Below are 22,513 nucleotides of genomic sequence, written 5' to 3' on the forward strand. Positions count from 1 at the left end.
TCAGCTCTACTGTCCAGTTATAACTTGGCATGGAACAACCAGAAGAAACAGTCACTGAAAATGCCAGTCTTTGTCCAGGTCCCCTGTTGGCAGCATGCTCAACTCTGCTGTGTCACTGGGATATGATAATCTGGTTAGATGTATCCACACACACTCCAAAGAGTCTCCAGTAATCTGAGCTTCCTTAAAGTCAAAGACAACAATACTGATGATGTGCAAACCATGATTTTTCAGCATTATCATTTGTATCAAGTCTCAGCAGGTTGGCAAAGACATGTTCCTGGCTCAAAAGTTAGTTCTTTCTCTGAGGTATGTAGTATTTCCATGAAGAGGTAAGCAGAACTTGTGGTGTGGGCAAACACCCCAAGTTTCCCCCATGTTTCACTTTAAAAAACGAGAGAAAAAGAAAAATGAGGCATACCAGCATGAAAAAAAACCCTGACCCCCATCTAGCAATATTAAAAACAGTTGAAAGTGGTATAATGGCAACTTGCAGGCATCTAATGGGATGGGCTACCAGCTCAGCATTTAATACCAGTAAGTTACAATAATAGAAACAACACATCTGAGGAAGTCAGAATTTCACCTGAAAGATGCCATATACTATCTGTTACTACCAGAGAAAGACACAAAACAGTAACTTTAAAACCTAGTGCTACAAACGATGCAGTATTCTGAAATTCTGCAGGAGAAAAGGGTACTCAAAGCATCAGTCTGACTGCAAGTTCAGCACCCTGACAGTGACTCACAAGCTCCCTCTGTATGCTATTTTAAGACATTCAAAAATTGCTGAATTTGCTAGTAGAGTTTATACCATGGGGTACATCGCTAGAATCTCCTGCTTTTCTGGTGGATATCACAATCTGGCACGCACAGCCATTTGCTAGTATTAAGAATTGTTGGTTCTGCACAGAAAATAAGTAAAACCACATTCAGTAAGAAAGTATACACCTAAGCAAGTGTTTTGAGGGCAAACTAGATTTCTTTTTACACTGCTTCTTTATATTGTTGATTTGAAAATCAGAACACAAAAATCTGGCAGACAATTTTTTCCCTGTGTTTTCTGTAAGCCTTCTCTAATGGGAATCTACTGCTCTTTTCTTAAACTGAATGAAATGAGCAATAAACTTCCCACTGATCTTGATCTGAGCTTTGGATCAGGCCACAGGCTTCACTAATACGGGACACCCCATTCAACCTTCAGATTTAGTGCTTTGGCCGAAGTACCTGGTGAGAAGCTGTCTGCAGGAAAGAAGTTTTATGAACATACTAAAAGGTTAAGTGTGTGTCTGTGCTAAAATCAGGCTTAAAATATCTATGTTACAGGGCAACTATAGAGATAGGCGGATACACAGATGATCCCACTTAAATATTTTAGCCTTTATGGTAGGCACTTCACAGTGAAGTGCTGGATATGTGCATTAAAATGCACCAGGAAGCATTCAGATTTGAGATTATTGTGAGCTTTGCCTTTGTGGGTTTCCCTGAAAACTTCTGCATTGCATCAAAAAAAAAAAAGAAAGGAGAAGGGGGAAATAGCATGGAATAAGTAAGATGGAGTGACTAAGGATGTGTTCCAAAGGCCACTTGAGTCAATGGCTGTGTTTACAAGACATTTGGTTCATATGCTGAATTTCCTATCCAGAATCTGCACAAAAGGCAAAGGAGTAATTGTAAAAACAATTTGAAGAGATGAGTCTGCTCTGTGCAATAATTTTAGTACATATTGAATAAAGGGGACTTAAGAGTACTGCTCTATGGAAAGGAGCATGTGGCAGCTCCTGTCCACAGCCAGGCCCTGCAACACACAGGGTCTTCCAGCTTGAATGTTTCAAGGGAAGGATGAAACACAGACATACATATCAGTATTTTAAAAAAACACAAACAAACAGAAAAATTACCCTTGTCTGTAGTTTTTTGACTCCAATATTTCAGTTTCAGAGCCCTATCTGTTTTGTTTTTTCCCATTTGTAACATTTTGGAACCTAATGACAGTGCTGTTTGGTGCAGCTGAAGGTCATCAACTGACTAGATCAGGACAATGCAGATGAGATCCAAAGACTACCTTTAGACATCTTAAAATTCAGTCTGGTATTATACTTCCTCACCAAACTTTAAAAAAACAAAAGTACGAATCCTGCACTCATATAGACACATGTATTTAAGCATACATGCATGTGCACACACCCACAGACGAGAAGTGAGAGAGATCAATGTAAAGTCTAATTACCTTTTAAGCTAATGCCCCTTTTACATCTCTCTGGCACTGTAAAGAGTCCTTAAAAAGGGAAGATACATAATTTACATTCATGTTAAGGCCATCTCAGTATTGATGAGAGGAAGGGGTACTGAGTACCCCTGAAGGAGTACTGAGCGTAAAGGGGCCTTACAGTTACAGAACCAGCCCAACAGCACTCACTGCCACGCTTCCTTTTCACGTTTTACCAATTTTTGCATTACAAATGGGATTCCTTAATCACAGGTTGCATTCTAAACTAAACATAATTACAAATATTAAACTGTAGAGAAGCAATGGCTGGCATATTGGAACAAGAGCTTAAGGGTAGATTCTGATACAGCCAGTGACAAACCACCGCTTCTTCCACAACGGTACATTTAAGGCTTAAGTAATATTGCTTATAAAACCAGGAGAACTATTCTGACATTTTTTTCCACTGGTCCACAGTACAGACAAGGACAGGCAGCTGAAGGAGCACCTTTTACCTATATACAATGCCTAGCATAATAAAGTCCAATTGTGTTTTGGGGCTGCTAGTTGCAATTCAGAGAAGAAAGTAAAAATAATAGGTATTAAGATAAATCAAATAGCAATTCCTACTTTGTACATGAATTTGAAGAAATTCTAGCCTTTTGTGGAATATGTATGCTTAGGAATCCTAATGGAAATGTATGACTGCCCCTTGTTAGATTGAAGGTCTGTCTAGCACAGCATCCTGTCTCCAGCTGTGAGCTGGCTGCACTGAGAGGAGTGTTAAAAACAGGGCGAGTGCATAGGTTTCTCAGAATGCTCCCCTAGTTCTCAACTTGTGATTCAAGGACTTTCTGACTGATTTTCTGACTAACTTCTGAGCATACGTATATTTCTGGCAACATTACCTCTTGCTCAAAGCTTCATTATATCGTAGGTGAAGTGTCTATCTTTGTTTTAAACCTGCTACTTGCTATTTCCACTTCATGCCCCCTACTTCTTGTACTGGGAGGAATGACAAACAGTGGTTCCCTGCTCACCTTACATGATGCTCTGCATCTGAAGATTATCTTGCAATACATCATGGGAATGAGTTTTATTTTAATAGGACACTTGTGATTCTGTATGTGCTGCAGCAGACAGAGTGAGTGAAAGAGTGTTTTTCATGATAATCTTATACTTAGGGTCTCATAACTTCAAAGCTGAAACTTGCTTTTTCTGTTCTACAACAAAAAGGACATGGTCAAGTTTCGAGGGGCACTTACATTAGGGGTAACTAGTAAAAACCAATGTCTTCTTCTAAGTGACTGCTCTTAAGCTATTTGAAGTATGTGTTGGCAAGTTAGGATTTACGTTTTTTTGTATGTCTAGCTCATTCTTCTCCAGTATTTTTTTTTTTCCAATTTATAAATGGAAGAATGAGTTGGATTTCTTTTTCAGACACACGCCATACCATATACCATATTGCATTCTACTTGTCTTGAATAAGAAACAGGCTTGAACAGTTAGTCATTTCCAGTGTCTGTCAACTAGATACAAGTTCAGTAAAATGAGCCATTTTAAACTTTCAGGACTGCCATTTTCAGCAGCGAGAATTTGCATTCACTGTGCACTGCTCCCCAGCAACTTGTTGTAAGGAATAAATCTATTTATTAAGGATTTACAGAGCTCTGGAAAATATAGCAGCAATTCTGTGACTGCATTCACACTCTTTGAACCCACACAACATATTGTGAATTCAGTATAATTTTAACCTGCACTCTTAAAGTATGATAAAGATGTGTTTTGTTCTGTTGACTTTTTTTTTTTTTTAATATCTCACTCCCCTTTTCTCTTCCTATCCTGTCCTCTACTCTGTCTATTGCATTTTGATGTCTCTGACAATCAGATTCTTAGTGGTCTTTTATCACATTCAGTTCACTTGATTGTCTAAAAGCCTCTCATTTTTGCAGAGGATTTTCTTTTTCCATGTGCTCTCACTGTCCACTTGCTTTTTCTCTCTCTGATCCCTACTTCAGGCTCTCCCAGTTAATGTTTATCTCCAGTTTCTCAATGTTCCGTACTTTTAGAAGACATTGGGATGGTCAAGTAAGTCTCTGTGAAGTCATGCTTTGGGCTAAGAGTTATCTATCCAGCCTCTGACTGCTAGAGAACAAAGTTGGGAATGGCATCTCCTGGGGTCATTTTATCCACAGACCAAATGGGAACACTACAAGCCTCAATGATGCCACTGATTGCCAATTATCCCTTAACTGCTAATGTGCACATGTTATTGGCTTTGCTTTATTGATTTTTATACAGAGAAAGTTGTATATTTTAGAAATGATTTTTTTTTCTTGAAGATAACATAAAATGTTACAGGTTCATTTTTATTTCCTTTCAGATTTTGTAGCCAAAATTGACACTTTGTCTAGAAATCTCCAGAGATCACATTATACACAAGGTGTTTATATACATCTGTGTATAAACATTTCAGTTAACAGTTTTTAGGCAAACACACACAGAAGAACATCTGTATGTAAACACCCTTGATTTCAACCATTTTCAAAGAATTTGCTTCACAGGAAAGGTTGTGATTACAGATTTTATACATGCTGCTGTGCTTGGTTAAGGGCAGCGCAGAAAAAAACTTGCAGTCTCACAGCTTATGTGTACCTTGACGTATTTATTCATTCTACAGTTTGCAGCAAGGCAAAACCTCATAGACCTAAATCCAGCAGTCTTGATATTTTCATTTTTTCTCTATTACTTGTGCATTAGTATCTGCTAGCCAAAACTGACATCACTGTATGCTGAACAAACACACAGCAAGAAACAAGCCCTTCCCTTGGACAGTTTTAGGTCTAAGTGTGAGATTTGCAAGATTGCCTAATGGAATCAAGAGACCAAATCCTTACTTTCAGTTTTTAATGTTACCTTTCTGGGGATCTTTAAGAAGCAAGGTATTAAAAAAATCCAGACAAAACAGAAACAGGGGAAAGGCAAGATTAATTGCAATGGTTTTACAGGGGAGGAACTGAGGCAGAAAGAGATTAAATGACTTGCACAATGTCACTCCTAGAATCTCAGCAGTGACTTTAATTCTCCTGAGTCCCTCTGCACTGCACTACCTGCACCACCAACTCTCCAAGTCTTCACGTAGCCTGTACATTGTATGAATCACCCTTAAAACTGTCAATCACTTACATTTTCACTGTTAACATCTGCCTCACTGGGGCAGCCAAAGAGTTCCCGTCTCAGTAAATTCCCATCATATTCCAGGAACGTCAGGTAGAGGTTGCGGAAAAACTCCACGTGCTTGTTTTTCACCCGCAGCTTCTTTGGGGAGTTCCAGTGAATCACCTCAGAGGGAATAAAAGAGAAAACACATCCTGCTGTTAGAATACAGTTTTGCTTTATCTGCTCTTTTTATGTGTGTTCAGTTTGTTGTCCTCTTAAAAACAAAAAAAAACAACCCCAAAACTACACAGACTTCCTTCTGTCTTTTTATCAGGAATGCTTCACCACATCTTTCACGAGTAACTGCACACTCTACAGGTGATGTGCTTTGAAACTCCTCCATAGGATAACCTAAGGTAGGGTGCTGCTCTACTTCATGATACAGCATCTCATAAAGGCTGCCACAACTCTAATCATGGACCTGACTGGTCAGGGACTCTCTCTTGACGAAGGTGGCAGGACAAGGGACACAGAGATCTAAGTATTAAACATTAATCTCAGATTTCCACATGACTGTTTCAGCTAATGGAATTGATTCACTGGTTCAGACCAGGCAGACCCTTCTCTGGTTAGGTATTGAGAATAAAAGCTTGAAATTAATTCCTATACCCATTTACAGGCTTCAAACAGGACTGAATTTAATGTGACTTTCTTTTTGCCATTGCTTCATTTAAACAAGACTGATCTCAGTTGCGCTACACAACACAGAGATGCAGTACAATGCTTCACCCCTTGAATTCCAACTTCTAGCAGGTGTTTAGCCTCTGCTAATGAGAGAAGACTCTCACATCAGCCTAGATTTAACTCTAACTCTGACATAAAGGGCCTGATTCTCATTTGCATCAAGGCAACTCTGCACTGCTGCCAGTGTGAACAAGAATGGGGCCCCAAGGAAAAACTGGCTTGCAGGAATCATTTCCTTTTATAGAGGCTATATTTCAGGCATGAGAAAAAACCCCAAAATCCAAACAAAAAAACATCAAATGCTTTGTATTCAGTTTTATTCCTGTGATTTCTAAAGAGATTAAAAAAAGAATAAATTCTCCCTTCAGAATATTTCCAAGCTAGGAGTTCTGGAGGTTCTCTGAATCCATTAAGTTAATTGTGTGAAGGCATTGTGTCACTTGCACACAGCCACAGAGCTGCAACACCAGCTGCTGAGCTGGTCACAGGGTAAGCTTTGCTCTGAACCTTGTATTAGTGGGAAGGAACACTCAGAGCCCAAGTGCAGCACGTAGAACAGAAGGAGCCCAGAGCAGATGAGCGCAGTACCCTTGGCGTCAGCAACACAACTCCACAGGATCAGGAAGCCCTCTGAAATTACACTGTCTGCTGTCGAATGAGTGGACTAGAGGAGGGAAAGAGTAGGACGTAGCCTGAATTCTTCCTGTACTAACTTCAGCAAACAGCACAATCTCTGAGTATTTATATTGCTATAAAGCTATGGCAGTCTCTTCTATATACCCAATACCAATGAAAATATCTCCTGATAGGCAAAGCTTTATCCCTTCCTGGGATTTCACTGCTGAGGTGACTAGGATGTCAGAAAACCATACATGCAGTTACAGAAAAGCAACTGTAGGGAAAAAAAGTTCATCCCAGAAATGGGCAAATCACTTTTTCCAGTTACAGGAACACTTCAAATCAAGATCTGAGAATAAATCTGGGAAATTATCTGGACAGAAATACTCAGAGTAGATGTTTTTCCCAAGTAATGCTACATTCTCTGCTGGTTTTACATTTGTTCATATGCTTGGAAGTGTAGCTTAACTGTGCAATAACATGTTACTGCAACATATGCTGAAAATACAGAACACCACAGAAACAAAAGGAATTTTAGGTATGTTAGGACATAAACTTAAGATGACAGATTTCCTCCACTGAAAAATGGATCTTCAAAATCTCTTTTCTTTGAAAAGAACTTGACATATTTCATCCATTGTATTTAAGTGCAGCAAATGGCATTAAATGCATGCAAAAAATCACAATTCAATCCTGCCTCAGGGAAACAGGCACACGCAACAGAAGCATAGGGCTGAAGGAACCCAAAGGGCTGCTCTACAGTTTTACAGGGTACTAGTACACATTTTTACAGGCAGACATAGAACAGAAACTGCTGGTAACTTGCACTTTTTAAGAGTGGATCAAAAAAAGCCGAGAAGCTGGCGAATGGGACAAAAAATACTTGCTAAGAAACATCTGTGTGTTCTCCCTACTACTCCTACACTTCATGCGAGTTTCCTTTTGGATGTCTTCACAAGCACCCTATCCCCCCGCTGAGCACTCTGACCGCTCACCCTGGGCACCATGAGCCCAGAAATGGCTAATGGTGATCAACTTTGTAACTTTTATAGGACAGGCTCCCTGGTGCTGCAGGCATTTCCCGTCACCATCTACTATGTCACATCACAGCCAAGTACTGGTGGTGGTGCCTCCACCCAGTTGAGTGGGGGATGATGTCAAAGCCAGACCACTGCAGCTGTCAGCACAGAAGCTCTTTGCTCCCGTGCTTCAAAATCTGTTGTGCGTGTAAAAGCTGGTAAGTGTCAAGGGCCTAGCTTGGTGGTTCAGCTCTGATCAGATTTGAAACACATCAGGATGCTGCATGCATACAGATGTCAGGGTAGCCTGGAGTGAACTGAAGAAAGCTGAATGGAGCTGATGACTGTCCAGAAAAGCTGATTTATTAATCGAGAAAGACAACACAGTCCAATGCAGCTACAGAACATCAAGGAAATATGCAACCATCTGGATAACCTGAGGTAGGAAAACAACAAAACAGGTCTAGTGAAAAAGCAGGCTGCTTTTCAAATTTAACATGATTAGTACAAAAGTATGTGATATATGAAAGCATAAAAAACAACAGCAGGTTTCAAAAAGCAACAAGACTCTTAACCACTGACATATAACACTACATCTAAAGAGCATATTATTTTTTTGCTGTCAATCCACAGATTCCACTTAAGTTCTGACTACAGCTGTCTGATTTGTCTATTGCACCACCAGCCACAGGCCAAGACATCCTTGCATAGTGTGTCACAAGCACTGGTGAAGTACACACTGAAGACAACAGGATGCACGGGTAAAACTACGGTCACTTTGTTAGAAACATTATTGCAGGCAACAGTGAATTGATGGGAGAAAAAAAAAAATCAGTTAGAAAGAGACTACAGGGAAATCAGACGAAAAAATAGTCAAACTTAGAATCCACTTTATTTGCAGACTGAGCAAGTGTTAACTCAACATTAAAAAGAGAAAGTGAATCTAGATACTAAAAATCTCCTTACTACAACATCCCCTTTCCAAGACTGGATAGCACCATAATACTCTGTTTATTTATTTTTCTATTTTCCTTTCTAGTTTCTAAGCTATTCCAAAGCTCTGTTGATATACAAAGGAAATTGAAGCTAGAATATATAAAATTATCTAGGTGGACACCTCAGGAACAGTGCTAGCCTTCAGACTGCCCCATGGATTCTTCCCACTCTTGATCAAGGCTTCCTGAGAACTAAAAAAAATACACTCCTTAATCTTCATTTAGCAATTTAAGTACTGAAAGATCAGAACGTAAAATTCCACATCTATTTAACACTTGGTTAGTTGTCATTAAACAACTTGGCACTATCTACATTTCTGTTAATACCATCTTAGCTAATCAGCAACCATTACCACTCACTGATTATGATCAGCCAGCCTCCTGGAAGACTTCCACACATTTGTGATCTAGTGAAACAGCCTAACTGCGCCAATAGTTCCCATTTATTCACCAGGATCTGTATCAAAGCACTCAAATGATGACATAGTTGGAGCTTCATAGACTGGCAACAGGATCACAGATGGAAGGTAATAGAGGATGTTATATGCTGGTGGAGTGTAGGACAGGGCTCTAAGGTCAGTTATCTGCATGGAAATACACCAAAACAAAAAATCTTGGCAAATCTCCTTAGGTTGCCAGCTGCATTGTCCTCTCTGGGTAGATTAAATATTTTGAATCTGATGTTCAAACCACTAAGCATTAAGTTTCAACACGACATTATTTCTACAAGTACTTTCATGTGTTCTCCCTCGATTCATCTTCTCTCTCCAAAGGAAATACATGGACAAATGTTTCTTTAACTACAACCTCTTCCATTTTTTTATGCAAAGACACATCTTGGTAATTTCTCACTCTGCTTCAGCTCTTAGAAAGTCAGAGAATACAGCATATTCTGTATGCTGTATTCTGTATGCTACATACCTACTTTCCAGGCTGGAGGAGTAAAAAGTGAGAATAAATTAAACTTAAATTTAAGCCTAAAGAAGCTCAATTTTGAAAAGCACTGAACAGATATTCTAAATGAAGCCCATGAGCACTTCACAATTTAGGTAAATAGGTAAAAGGGGTATTTTGTAGATGGGAAGCTTTCCTGTTTAAAAACTAGACTCTTTGCTTAGGCAACCAGACAGTTCCCACCAACATCAAGAAGAGCTAAATGTTCAGCTAATCTGCACAGTAAAGTCACCTAAATATGCCACTTTAATGCCATCTCAAAGGGCTTTTTTTCAGGTTACCAAAAAGTTTAAATATGCCCCAAGTCACACTGCAAACAAGCACCACATGTGTAACTTATGCCTCATTTAGAGATGTCCGGAAACTTTATTCTTAAATTGTGTTTTATCAGAAATGAATGGTTTAATAAAAGAACCAATTTCCTCAGAAAGGATCAAATACTTCTCAAAACTGTCATCAGGGACATTTCAGAGTGTTATTTCTGAACTACATAAGTGGAAGAGACTCACATTGGAGTAGCCAGCAACCCAGAGGTCTAGGAACTGCTTTTGGATGAGGAATTCAAATCTCTGCCCTGCCTGATCTGGTGCCCATGGTCCCAGGAATTACTTTACCCCCAAGCTTACTGTCTATCCTTTATGGCATTAAGTGGACAGACTGTCCCTGTCTTGTAGTTTTCATAAAAATTCTCAGTTTTTCCTCAAAAGGACTTTCAGCTCGCCCTTCAACTCCTGTTTAATGAGAGACTTTCTGACTGAAAAAAACCCCACCCCTAAAGACACCTCTATAATTCTGCAGTGCTGCCTTTTTGGCAGAGTGGAAGCACTTTACTGACTGCAATCTTCATTTAAGGGAGAGCTCTATCTTTAACCCTTTTGAGTCCTTACACTTCCCAGCATAGCACTTCCTTGGTTGACTTTAAAAGGTGAAAGGCAGCAGAATGGCAGAGCTGCTGAAGATGAGTGCTGTGGTGCTCAGACAGCTCAGGGATTGGAATAGAAAGAAGTGCAATAAGTCAAGTTCGAGGCAGATGTGAAAGGATGTGTTTGGGTTATGGGCAAGAAGCTGTTTAAGCTTTTGTAAGCGATCTCATAAAGTTGTTCTGGTGTAGAGGACATTCCCAGGGAGGACACAGTGAATCATGTAACACAGTTTCAGAATGGGGAATTAATGAGGTGAATTATTTATATACCTGCTAATTTATTAATGGGTGTGTTCAAAACCAGTTGGAAAAGCCATCAACAGGATTTAAATAATTCTTCCATTTTGGGGTGGGGAGTAAATTCTAATAATTTGATATATTCTCATCGAAGAGTCCAGCATCTGATTTTTTTTGTTTGCGAATTACCAGATTCTCTGTGTGTAAATAGCATCTGTATCCTTGGCAACCAGACTTCTCTTCATGACTGACTCATTCAATGAGGTCCTGATTCATTGTCATTCTTGCTGTTTCGTTTGTGCCAAATCATAGTAATCGAGTTTTCCTTACAGACAGGAACAAATTATTAACCAAAAAAGAAAGCAAACACATGACCCAACCCAGAAAAAGTAATGCATAAAGGAACTTCAGTTCCAGACAGATCCTCACAGGCTTCAAAGCTCAGCAAGGAATGGTCCTGCAGCACACACACTTGTCCACTGACACTGCAGTCTACCAGGGACCATGTGAGGAGCAGAGATAAGCATGACAGAAAGTAGATGCCTACACAGAATGACTGCTAACCCTTCCACATATTTTTGCCAGTCTTCAGTAACAATTCCTGAGTGTTTCTCCAAGGTGCAACAAATGCCATGCAAAAATACACCTCTGACCTTTAGAGACTGCAGTTGGTTCCCTTGGCAAAAAGAATTAAAGGGCATCTGCTTCCTCTTAGCCCACTCTTGTTTTCTACTAATATTTCAAGACATTTTTGACTGATGTAAAACATCCTTAATGCAGGTACCCTCGGGGTGGGGAAAGGAAGATTTCTGTAAATATAATTGCTTACTTAAGTTTTGGTTCCGTGTGCCATGGAGAACAGAACAAAGCCCACAGACTTCAACCTACTTGTGCCTAGTGTGGCCTCTAGCACTACATAGCATGCCAAAGGAAGCAAGTACATATTTGGATAAATAAAAATGACAAAGTAGTCTTTTTTTGGTGTTGCTTTAGATGGATATAAAATTAGTGATTACTAACAATGCAGAAGTAGGTTGTAAATATTTCTATTCTTCTTATGCCAATTCTAATAGACTCCCATATGGAGATCCTTCAAAGTTTGTATATGCTGGAAGGAAGTAGAGTTCAGCAGTAGTCAAACATCTGACCTTCTCTAGCATAAGACAGTAAAAAAAACCCAAATAAAAATCAATAAAATGGATAGAGATACAACTTAATGCGGACTGTAAATAGAAAAAAGTTATTAGAATCCTCTTCAGGCAATATGGAATATTCAAGTGCCCCACAGGCCTGCAAAAAGTATGCTGGTCATCCTATATTTGCAGGAACGTGAACAAAGCAGCAAAGAAGCGTGTATGTATCTACACACACACTCACTGACACCTGAACAGCAGCCAGCACCAGGGGGCTGAGTTTATCTGACACAATGTTGTGTGGAAGAGATGACAAATCGTCAAGGCTCATGGACTTTGAGGCCAGACAGAATTAAATCAGTGCCTTTTCAGTCTGACATGAGGAATGCAGTCTGATTTGATTGAGGAATACTTGACTGGGCCAGCTTTACCTTGGAATTTAAATCTCTCCCTGCATTTTCTTCTTTCCTATGCTATCCTTTTTAATCCTCCAGTACAAACTTCACGATCTGTCTTTTTCTCCCTCCTACCCTGGAGGTTTCTTTTACCTCACTTCTTATTCCACAAAAAACAGGATGTGCCAAATATGTGTGTCATACCATTTATATTAAATGCCATGGAACTGACTAACTTTGATGATTTTAAGAATATATTTTCTAAGTTGGGCTAACATTTGTTGCTTTTTTGAGAGGACCTCTTAACAAATGAGCCAGTTTCTTTTCAGAACTAGAATTTTGCTAATTTTCATAATGCAAATTCACAACTTTAATTGGTTTCTGCTATTTTAAAATTGTATGAAGAATTTTAAACAGTGCTGCCTGAGGGCCAGTTCTTTAACTGCTGCATATGGAAAGAGCTTTACTGAAACCAGGGTACTTATGTGCACTAGATAAGGCTCTGGCCTCTCTTTCAAAGCAAAGAATTTCAGCCCCGATTCAGTATTTAGGGGATAATTTTAGCAGCGTGAATAAATCCAGTTCTGCTGAAGAAATTGCTTATATGTCTGCACCCCTCATTGAGTTAAATATCTCACACCAGAAAGCCAGTGCAGGATATTATATATCTTAGACTTCATTGCCTATGCTTTAATGGAAATGATGGTGTGATACAATATCTAGTAATAAACTGCCAAGCCTAAGTTATGCGTGTAAAAATAAATATGTTAATAGGCAATGAAGAAAGGATTAAATTTATTTTTAAGATACTTCTTATAGATGTTATAAATGAGCTAGATGTCCCATACAAATTAGTCAATATAGTCATTGGAGCCTAAAGAGTGATTTGCCTGACTAGATGTCAGATGTTTACTCTGAGGTGAGCTTAACCAAGTCTCCAAAACCAGTCATGGGGATCACAGTTCAGTTGCCTAAATACAGATGTACTGCAACACTGAGAGCACCTTAGGATTATCCTGCCTGCCCATCAGCTGCCTTGCCAGAAGGGTATTATCTCCCATAGGTCTGTGTTTTATCTGCCAGTCCCATATGGGTATCTAAGAGTATCTACTGGTGATTCAAACTGTGTTTTGGCAATTCACCCAAGCTCTAGATCCTGTTATTAGCTTAAATATATTTTTTCTCATGTAAATGTATGTGTTTTTCCTTGCTACTACATCTTCCCTTTTGTTTCAGGCCTTGTAATCGCCATCATACGTTATTCGCAACACGAGCACAGAACTAAAACCTCTACCAGCACTTTGTTGAAAGGCATAAAACCATGATGCTTTTAAGTCCTTGCATTGATCTTGCCCTACAAACTTCTATCATCAAAAATTTAGTGATCAGTGTACTGACCAGTATACTGATCTGAATTTAGAAACTGTCTTCTATGGACCACGACGGAAGAGTCAGTTGTGAATACTTTATGTATGAAATCCAAGCAATACTGGCCAGCTTTGACAGGTCAGTTAACCCATGTTGTAGATCTTCTGTCTTTTGGGAAGTGAAGCTTTTTAATCAGTGTGTGAAGGGTGATTGATTTTCTATATTCATCCAGTATCTGGTGTTAATGTTGAACACTCCTGCTGTAACTACAAATTGTTACAAGGGAAAATTTTCTTAGATTTAGGATACATACTCCCCCAAAGGATTGGTGGTCAAACTCTGGAACAGGGGGGCCAGGGAGCTTGTGGAATCTCAGTCTTCAGAGAATTGACACCCAACTGTACAAGGCACTGAGCAACCTGATCTAAATTGGTCCTGCTTTGAGTGGAATTTGGATGGTCTCCAGAGGTCCCTTGCAAGCTCTTCTGTGGTTTGTTTTGGTTTGGTTTTTTTGTTTTGTTTTGTTTATTTGTTTTGTTTTGAAGCCTCATTTACTAAAGTATTCTCAAAACATATATTAAGTATATGAACCTTAACTGAATTTTAAAATGCATCACCAAAAACTACCTAATATTTACTGTGTTCTGATGCCACTAGTCTTGCTCTGATTTAATCTAGCTACTGCTGTTCAGCCAGCCAGTCTTATTCTATACCTGGTAGAAGCTCAATCAGCTTCAGTTCTGAACTCTCTGCATGCTACATTTGAGTCTGGCCTTTCAAAAAGGACCAGCACAATTGATGTTAATTTACCCATATCTGTCCAAATCCATCCTGCTTTTATATTGCACTTGACAATAGTGAAAAATGTGCTATTAAACTGATACTATAGCTTCATTTTATTAAAATAATAGGTTTGTACTCAGTCTTTTTTTCTAGGGTAAATCCTGGAAAAATGAGTGACAGTGTGGCTGGGTTAAGTATATGCAAAGGCTAAATATGAAGTGTGCAAGGTCTTTAAATTTTCACTGATGTATTTCCAGCTAGTGTCCGCCCAACCCTCTTTGTGAATTTCACTCTATTAAATGATGTTGACTAAACAGTTCCAAACTTACTCAGTATCAAAAAGAAAAAAAAAAAAAGGTAAAAAAAAAAAAAAGGTTTTGTATTCTTTGGCTAGGAAGACCTAAGAACTGGGACAGCAAGAGGAACTCAGCTGTAAGGTGCAGTGGCATATGCAACAGATACAGAATGTAAGAAGGAGAAGCACTTCTCTGACACCTTGCCAAACCCCAAAGCACCATCCATCTCTGGCTTTTCTAGCAGTCCAAATGCACAGTGCCAAAGTTGTATTTGCTTCCCCTGCTTAGTGTCCTCATGAACTGTACATGTTAGTTTCCCCCCTTCTTAAGGGACTTTATCTGTTAGAGTGGAGTCCTGAGTTCTCTGTCCCAAAATATACCACCCATCCAACCTCCTGTGAAACATACCTTCAGGTCAGACACATCTCTGTAGCACTGCTCGGAACGGGTGTGATCAGACAGCTGCACATTCCAGAAACAGGGAAGCTGGTACACAAGGAAGGGGTTTTGTTTGATGACCGCATTGAAGATATCCTAGCAAACAAAACCAGAGGAACAGTTGGGTACATGGTTCTACCGCAGGTGACCGCACCCTCCCTGAGCTGACTGTCCTCCACTTCACAGGGAGAAATTCAAATGGTTTATGCGAGCTGAACTCTGCAAACCTTGCCTCGTAATTCTGTTGCCAAGGAAGGTGCTTTCAATCTAAGGGGTGACATGTAAATCTGAGCTAGAGGAGCAAGCTCTCTTGATACACAGAGCAAATGGACTCTAGCTAAGTTTTCAAAAAATGTTTCTTGTACTGCAGGCAAGAGATGTGGTTCCTCTTCTAGTCACCAGAGAGAGTAATATGCAGTAAATGACAAACTGCCAGCTCTTAGTAAGTACTGCACCACATCTCAATAAAAGGGATGAAAGTGATCCGGCAGTTTCACTGCTTCAAGGTCAATTACTATGTGGGATTTTAGCTAGCACTTTGTTGTTGTAGCAATTATTATAAGTATTTCATGGAAAAAGCATGTAGTGTTCTGCCTTTACGTGGCCATCCAGTTGGGAAAAGTAAGTAACAAGCTTCAGGTTAAGGTATTAGGGTAAGACATAAGCAACCTTGGTCCACTGCACAAAATTTCTGCCCTATGCAGGTACTAGACAGCAACTCAGGATCTGATTGAAAACACAGTGAAATTACAAGAATAATTTTAATGAACTTGAGTAGATATGGATCAATCTGCAAGAATACTGTATAAAAGTGCATGTCTCCACATGCACACTTAGCAGCATGCTTCCTTAGTGGTGACTGGTCATAAGCCAGATGTAGCTCAGAAGGAGTAGAAATACCTAAATATCATGCTGTATTGAGTTAATACACTCAAGCTGTTGAGGAAGACGTATTGGTTCAGGTCCAGTACTACATTAACAGGGTTTCTGGATTTAAAACTAAGAGCTGGCAGGAAGCACAAAGAGTAAATATGAATTTCTGTGTATAGTCACACTATCTCTTCTTTTGGCCTCAGTCTCCCATCTGTGGCAGGGAGCCAGCAGAGCTTTTGTCTTCATAGGGGTGTTGTGGCAAGGCGTACATTAAAAGACTGCTGAGACTCATCTGCTAGAAACAGTGAAGAAATACCTGGAGATTCTTAAAACTAAAGTCTGCTTGGACAATAACGAGCAGGAAAAAAACCCAGTATATTTGGAGTTCTGGTGTCTGGAGAGATGTATGTTACAGAAAGGGAGACAGAAAATTAAAGCTTGAAAACCCCATTTGTCTATCTTATGAATCGTGTGCAGAGGAGGCAGAAATGTCAGTGGAGTAAGAGAAACCTCATGAGTAAATCTCCATTCCTTTCTTCCACATTTCCCCAGAATGATTAACAAATGGTGACCATAGGTACAATATCTTTCCTCTGCCTTTTCCCACACCTTATCCCCTTTCCCTTTCCCCCTTTTACCTTCCTCAATCCATGGAGTGGTGGCTGTGCCACTTATCTAGAATGTCCTGCTCACCTGGTCAGCCAGTGAAGTGGATAACATGCTCATCAACTCCCGCTCTGCTGTGAGTCTCCACATCTGCTCCCATTTCATCTTCCGTAACTTATCAAGAAGCAGCAAGATAACCCCTGAAGGAAAACACAGTACAGAAAACAAGAGAAGCCATGATGTCACACGCCAGTCAAGGTCCATCCTGCCTATGTGCTGACTCAGCTTCTAAAACAAGCACATGAGCTGAGATTTATCAGTAGAAACTACAGTCCTTACCCTGTGCTAACATGAGAGGTTGACCAAAAGAAGCTTCAGGTTTCAAGATGCCACTAAAAGAAAGTTTTCCTGAGCCCCTGAGGCTGCAGAGAAGTGGAGAGCTGGCATACAGATGAATGCTAGGTTAAAAAGGCTTGCAAGAAGGCTCAAATAGCCAAAGAGGAGTGAAGCTGGGAAGAAGAGAAGCAAGAGAAGGATGCTGTATTTCTAGCAGTCTCCTTAAATAATGAAGCTTGACTTCATTATGCCGTGATTAGCATTGCGATTATTCCTTACCATATGAACCAATACATGTGATTCATGTGATGAACCTTAATTCCATTTAAAGGTCATTATCATTCCAAAGAGAATTCAAGAATATCCTAAATAAAGAAATAAGGAATCTCCTAACACACAGAATGGACCCTTTTCACTCCTGACTCTGAAAAGCTTAAGGCTCCAAGAGAATATCCTGTCAAGTCACTGTCTACTAGGGAAAGGCTAGACACAATCTTGATTTGTCTAGTCTGACTCCCTTTCTGCCATCTTCACAGGGATCAGAGATCTGCTTCTTCCCAAATCCCACTATTTAAATGAATTTCTACCTGGCCTGAAATCAAGATTATGTTGAGACAAAAATAATTTTGTCACTCATATAAAACATTTTAGTTACAGTGTGTGGGGTCATATTTGGCCCTTAATACTTACCACATAGGATGTAATACACAAATTCTGTAAGATGAAACCGCAGTCCTTATTCCATCTAGTGAGAAGTTAATGACTTGACAAACCTGATCAAAATCCATGAAACATTTCTTGTTACAACCTAACTTGTGAAGGTGCCCACCATTAAAGCAGGCAATGTTCACAGAGCAGGATGCTCAGATCAGAAAGTTACACTCAAATTGAGAAAAGAGGTATTTCAACATGAATTGTTATTCCTCAGGTTTTTTTTTGTCTGGACAAAATCCCTAGTGTAGAGGAAGGGAAAACAGCAGAAGCAATGAAGCTAGAGTAAAGCATCAGCAAAACCTTTCCTACAGTGTCTCAGAAAACTTCACCTGAAAAATTAATTTGGAAAGACTTAGATAAGAGCACTGTCATGAGGAATGAATGCAAACTGAAGGACCACAAAGGAAGAGTACTGATGAACAGCAGCCCAACAGGCTGACAGGAAATAGCTTGTAACAGCAATGATAAGTTCTGTGTTGTTTCACATCTTCATTAGTAGAAGGGAGAAGTGAACAGAATAGTAATGACATCTGCAAGTGACATTAAAGAAGAAGTCTTAAATATATATATATATATAAAAAATCATGGTGACTGTAGAGAAACATAACAGCTACACAGAAGAATATGAAATGGCAAAAGAAAGGGAGTTGGAAAAGCAGCCCGAGGGAGCCTAAGATGATAAGCTAAAAGTAATGAGAATAAGAAAGAAAATATAGTCTGAATACTTAAGAAATATTCTCATAAAACTGTTGTGGTGAAATAACCTTAAAATGGCAGATGAAATCCTTTATTTCACAAGTCTTTAAAAACTAGACTACACAAAGATTAGCAAATATACCTGGAACAATTCTGCAATGGTTGGGACAGAACAAAGGAGGTTTCAGGTAATTTCTATCTTCAGTTTCTATGACATGGCAAATTTCTTTCTAGTAAAAACTGGCACTGCCATGAATAAACATAAAATCTCTTCTGGCAGAGAACTTTGTGGCCTATTTTAGTTCTGTTTTCCATTTCAGTTCATCTGGTACCCAACGATGCTGGATCCTCTACTGGAGGGATCCCCTTTCATCTTCAATCAACCTCTCCACATTCAGCTCTTGGATTGGAAAGGGGTCACAACATGCTGCAATGTACTTCTGCCAGTGTGATTGTCTTCTCTCCAGCATAAATGAAGCCTATTTGAAATGTGTAGTGTGAGTGCATCAGCTTCTAAGAGAGCCATTGTGAATTGTCTGAAATTCTAGTTCGATGTGAAGCAGATTCCTTGTGCTGCAGCAATAAACAGGGTAGGATAAGCTCCTCTCTAGCAGTGGATTTTTTCCAGCTGGCAAGAACTGTCAGCTTTGTTGCAATAGTGAAATACAACAGAGGAGATTCTTTATTAAGAACCATAGAGACTAATTGTAAGATTCAGTTAACTCATGTTATTTAAAATTTATAGACAATAAAACATTTTTTCTTAATTTCTTTAAGCCTCCAGTCTGAGGAGGAAAAGGGGAATTGTTTCAATATGTGCAGTATTCTCCTTTTTTTAAAATCTTCCACTCTATGCTAGCAGCAGATTATGGCATAGCAGCTAAAGAGATTATGCTGTCCTGAGGGGGCTATCATGGTAATAGCTAAGAGTAAAAGAGGCAGATGGGGTGGGAAAACTGGAATATATGTGAGAAAGGTTGTATTAAATAACAATGCAATCATGGCTATTGAAAATATTCACAAGCTTTTCATGTTCCACGATCAAGACTAATATCAATGTGATTTCTACTTTAATTCACCTAAAGACTTGTGTTTAACACCTTCGTACAGACTCTGTTCAGGGCTTCTTGCAATGTAGAACTCTTAATTTACTGCTGCTGTAGAAATACCTACTGCAAAATATTTACAGTAAGTTTAAATATTTACTCATTCATTAGTGAGAATAAGAGATTTCTACTACGAGAAGAACTTCATACTATTCACCTAATGAGTGCTATCTAGTGCAAAAGCAAAGCAAAAGCATGTGTGTCGGGAACTTTTAAACAGTTCACACAGAGGGAAAATAACCATTTCTTTGGAACAGTGAACTTCAGTTTTACTTCTACATTGTTCTGTTACCAAAGGAAACATAACAAATGAACTAACTCCAATCTGTGCAATTAGTTTGCAGGCAAAGCTTCTGTAATAAGGGAAATATTTGCCTGGGAAGTCCCTTCCCTTTGAGTCAAACTGACTGAATTCTCAGGCTAAATTCAACCTGACATACAGCTGAACACAGGGGGAAAAGGGACTTACTCTCAGCTGCTGTGCTGGGGGAGGAAGAGACTGGAGGAGAAAAAAAAATATTTAAAAAAATCAAAGGAATATTTTATGAACATCTGGCCCCAGGCAGTGGGACTTCTCATCTTTTGATGAGAGAAGCATTTTCCTTCCTTAACCTACCTAAGAACAAAAAAGGGAAAGCTTGGCAGCAAATAAACAAAAAGAGAAAAGTGGCAACCCAAATGTCTTATGAGTATTAAAAAAAGTATGATCTGCCACAGAACACCCTATTTTCCTTATTCTGAGGAAATAGTTCAGGCATATACAGAGATGCAAATATTTCAAAGAGCTCTTGGAAAAAGAATGCTTTATTACTAAACCTATAGAACATGTTCCAGTCTAGTTTTTACCTGAATGGCATTTTCTCCCCCTCCTTGACGAGTCTTTGCTTGGACTACTGTAATCTGACAGATTCTGAATTGCTCAAACAAACAAGCAAACAGGAAAGCAAACAAACAAAAGAGTTTCTCAAAAATGTAATTTCAGGACACACAAAATAAACACCAGCCCCAAAACAACAAAAAACCCCAAATAATTGGGTGAATAGATTGGAGAGAACAGGGGGAAAAAAAATTTGAAATTAACATATTTGGATCAAAACATTTCAGTTACAAAATACTGTATTATTTTTGGCACATTTAAAAAAAAAAGTTATTCTAAAATAGTATATTTCACTTCAAAATTGATACAAATGAAAAATCTTATTGAAGATGAGATTTTTATTACAAGACCTGAAGTTTCTTATTAAAAGACTTGAAAAGGAAATGTTTCATTGTGGGTCAAAAAAAATCTCTGGGGGTGACGTGATTTTTTTTGTCCTTTTCCCATTTTTTAGCCAATCCAAAGCAAATATTTGATGCTCCAATGTTTTGACTGAGCAATGGTGTCAGTAGATGCTTCAAGCCGTCTCAGCGTGGCAGTGTGTTTTTTTTGTTAATCTGCTCCAGAGCAAAATATTTCATTTTTCTGTACAGTTGTCCTGGTTGGAGCCAGGACGAAGCTGATTTTCCTTTTACTGATTTTTTTTTGCCTTCAGTAAGCTTTCTTTTAACTAACTAGCAGAGTGTTCCAACTAAGACTGATAACGGTGGGATGTTTTTGTAACTGCTGTGTCTTCAAGGTCGCATCTTTACTCTGCCGGCTCAGACACTACAGGGGGATCTATGACCCCTCCGTAGGAGGCTGAGTTAGACAGAGAGCATAATTAGCCAGAGATATTCCATTCCATGTATCTACGTAAGCTCAGAGGAAGGTCAGAGATCACAGAAGACAACTTCCTTCCTGCTTCTTCTTCCCTTCTCTTCTGTCCATCCATCACCTTCAACCCCCAGGCTCGAGCTCTCCTGACCCTCATCACTCTGTGCTTTCTTCAGCAGCAGCTCTGGAATTTTTTGGGACTGTTCCCAGCTCAGGAGATGCTGTGGGAGTTGCTGGGGGAGGCAAGAGGCTTTTGCACATATCTGAACATATCTGTATACAATTGTATATATTTTCTTATATCATTAGTGTTTAATTAAAGCTGTGCAGCTTAGTTTTCAATCCAGCCAAGTCTCTCCCTTTTTCTCTCTCTCCTTCCCTACCTGGGTGGGAGAGGGAGGGGATTGAGAGCATTGTTGTCGGACCCGAGTGAAACGGTGACAACAGGAAAGAGAAATCTTGCAGAAACATGAACAATTTCCCTTGAAATGCTAGCAAGCATCCCCACCTCTTGTTTCAGGAACACAGACTATGGCTTTTCCCAAGATTCAGACAGGAATATATAGTAAGTAGAGATGGAAGTAATAAACAACATTTTAAGATAGAACAGAACCTCTTACAGAAGTTATAGTGAAACTGGACAACCTTTCAAACTCAATCTATTTATTACAATGGCCTTTTTAAGGTGGCTGGAAAAATACTCAATATTGTGGGGAAAAAATGTAGCTACTAAGAGATTATTTTCTGTAAGCACTACCTTGCCTGTTTCTTTCAAGTGGATCAGGATGCTTTTGTGAGGTGTTGAGGCAATGCCATGTTATTTGAGCTGCATCTCCGAGTCTGTCCTTGCCAGGTTTTTAAACATTCTTTCGAACCATCTAAACAGATGACAAGTAGATACCATTAAAATATCTGAGAAAGACAGGCTAGACACACTTCAAAATATAGTATAAGGCACTAATGAGTTTTTTTTTAATTACTGGGATTTTGCCAACCAGTGTAGCAAAGACCATGCATCAAACCACCAAGTCTTAGGTGCCGTAAGAAATAATGTTAAGTAGGGCTGACATTATGGAGATTTGCTGCAATAAATAGCTGACCTGGAGATTTAAGGCAGCACAAACAACAGTAAGATACTACGTTTTATGAAATAGATTTGGCATCAAAAAGTTGAGTTCTGCTCTGGAAGCTCAGCTTGCAGCTTTTGCATCCCAGTAAA

The 22,513-nt window shown here is 39.2% G+C and overlaps 1 protein-coding gene across 5 annotated transcripts in view; it reads right to left on the bottom strand.

Annotated features, from left to right (window-relative positions):
- The window catches only part of LARGE1 (LARGE xylosyl- and glucuronyltransferase 1), a 275,262-nt gene that overhangs the window by 27,081 nt on the left and 225,668 nt on the right, over positions 1-22,513 (bottom strand). For all 5 annotated transcript variants that reach the window (XM_051625695.1, XM_051625667.1, XM_051625687.1 and 2 more), the window contains exons 8-10: positions 16,837-16,949; positions 15,241-15,366; positions 5,396-5,551 (exon numbers count right to left, since the gene is read on the bottom strand). In XM_051625695.1, the coding sequence (XP_051481655.1) occupies positions 5,396-5,551; positions 15,241-15,366; positions 16,837-16,949 (395 nt within the window). The remainder of the gene's footprint in view (positions 1-5,395; positions 5,552-15,240; positions 15,367-16,836; positions 16,950-22,513) is intronic.

The sequence above is a fragment of the Apus apus genome, chromosome 1 (genome assembly GCF_020740795.1).
Source record: "Apus apus isolate bApuApu2 chromosome 1, bApuApu2.pri.cur, whole genome shotgun sequence".
Lineage (NCBI taxonomy): Eukaryota > Metazoa > Chordata > Aves > Apodiformes > Apodidae > Apus > Apus apus.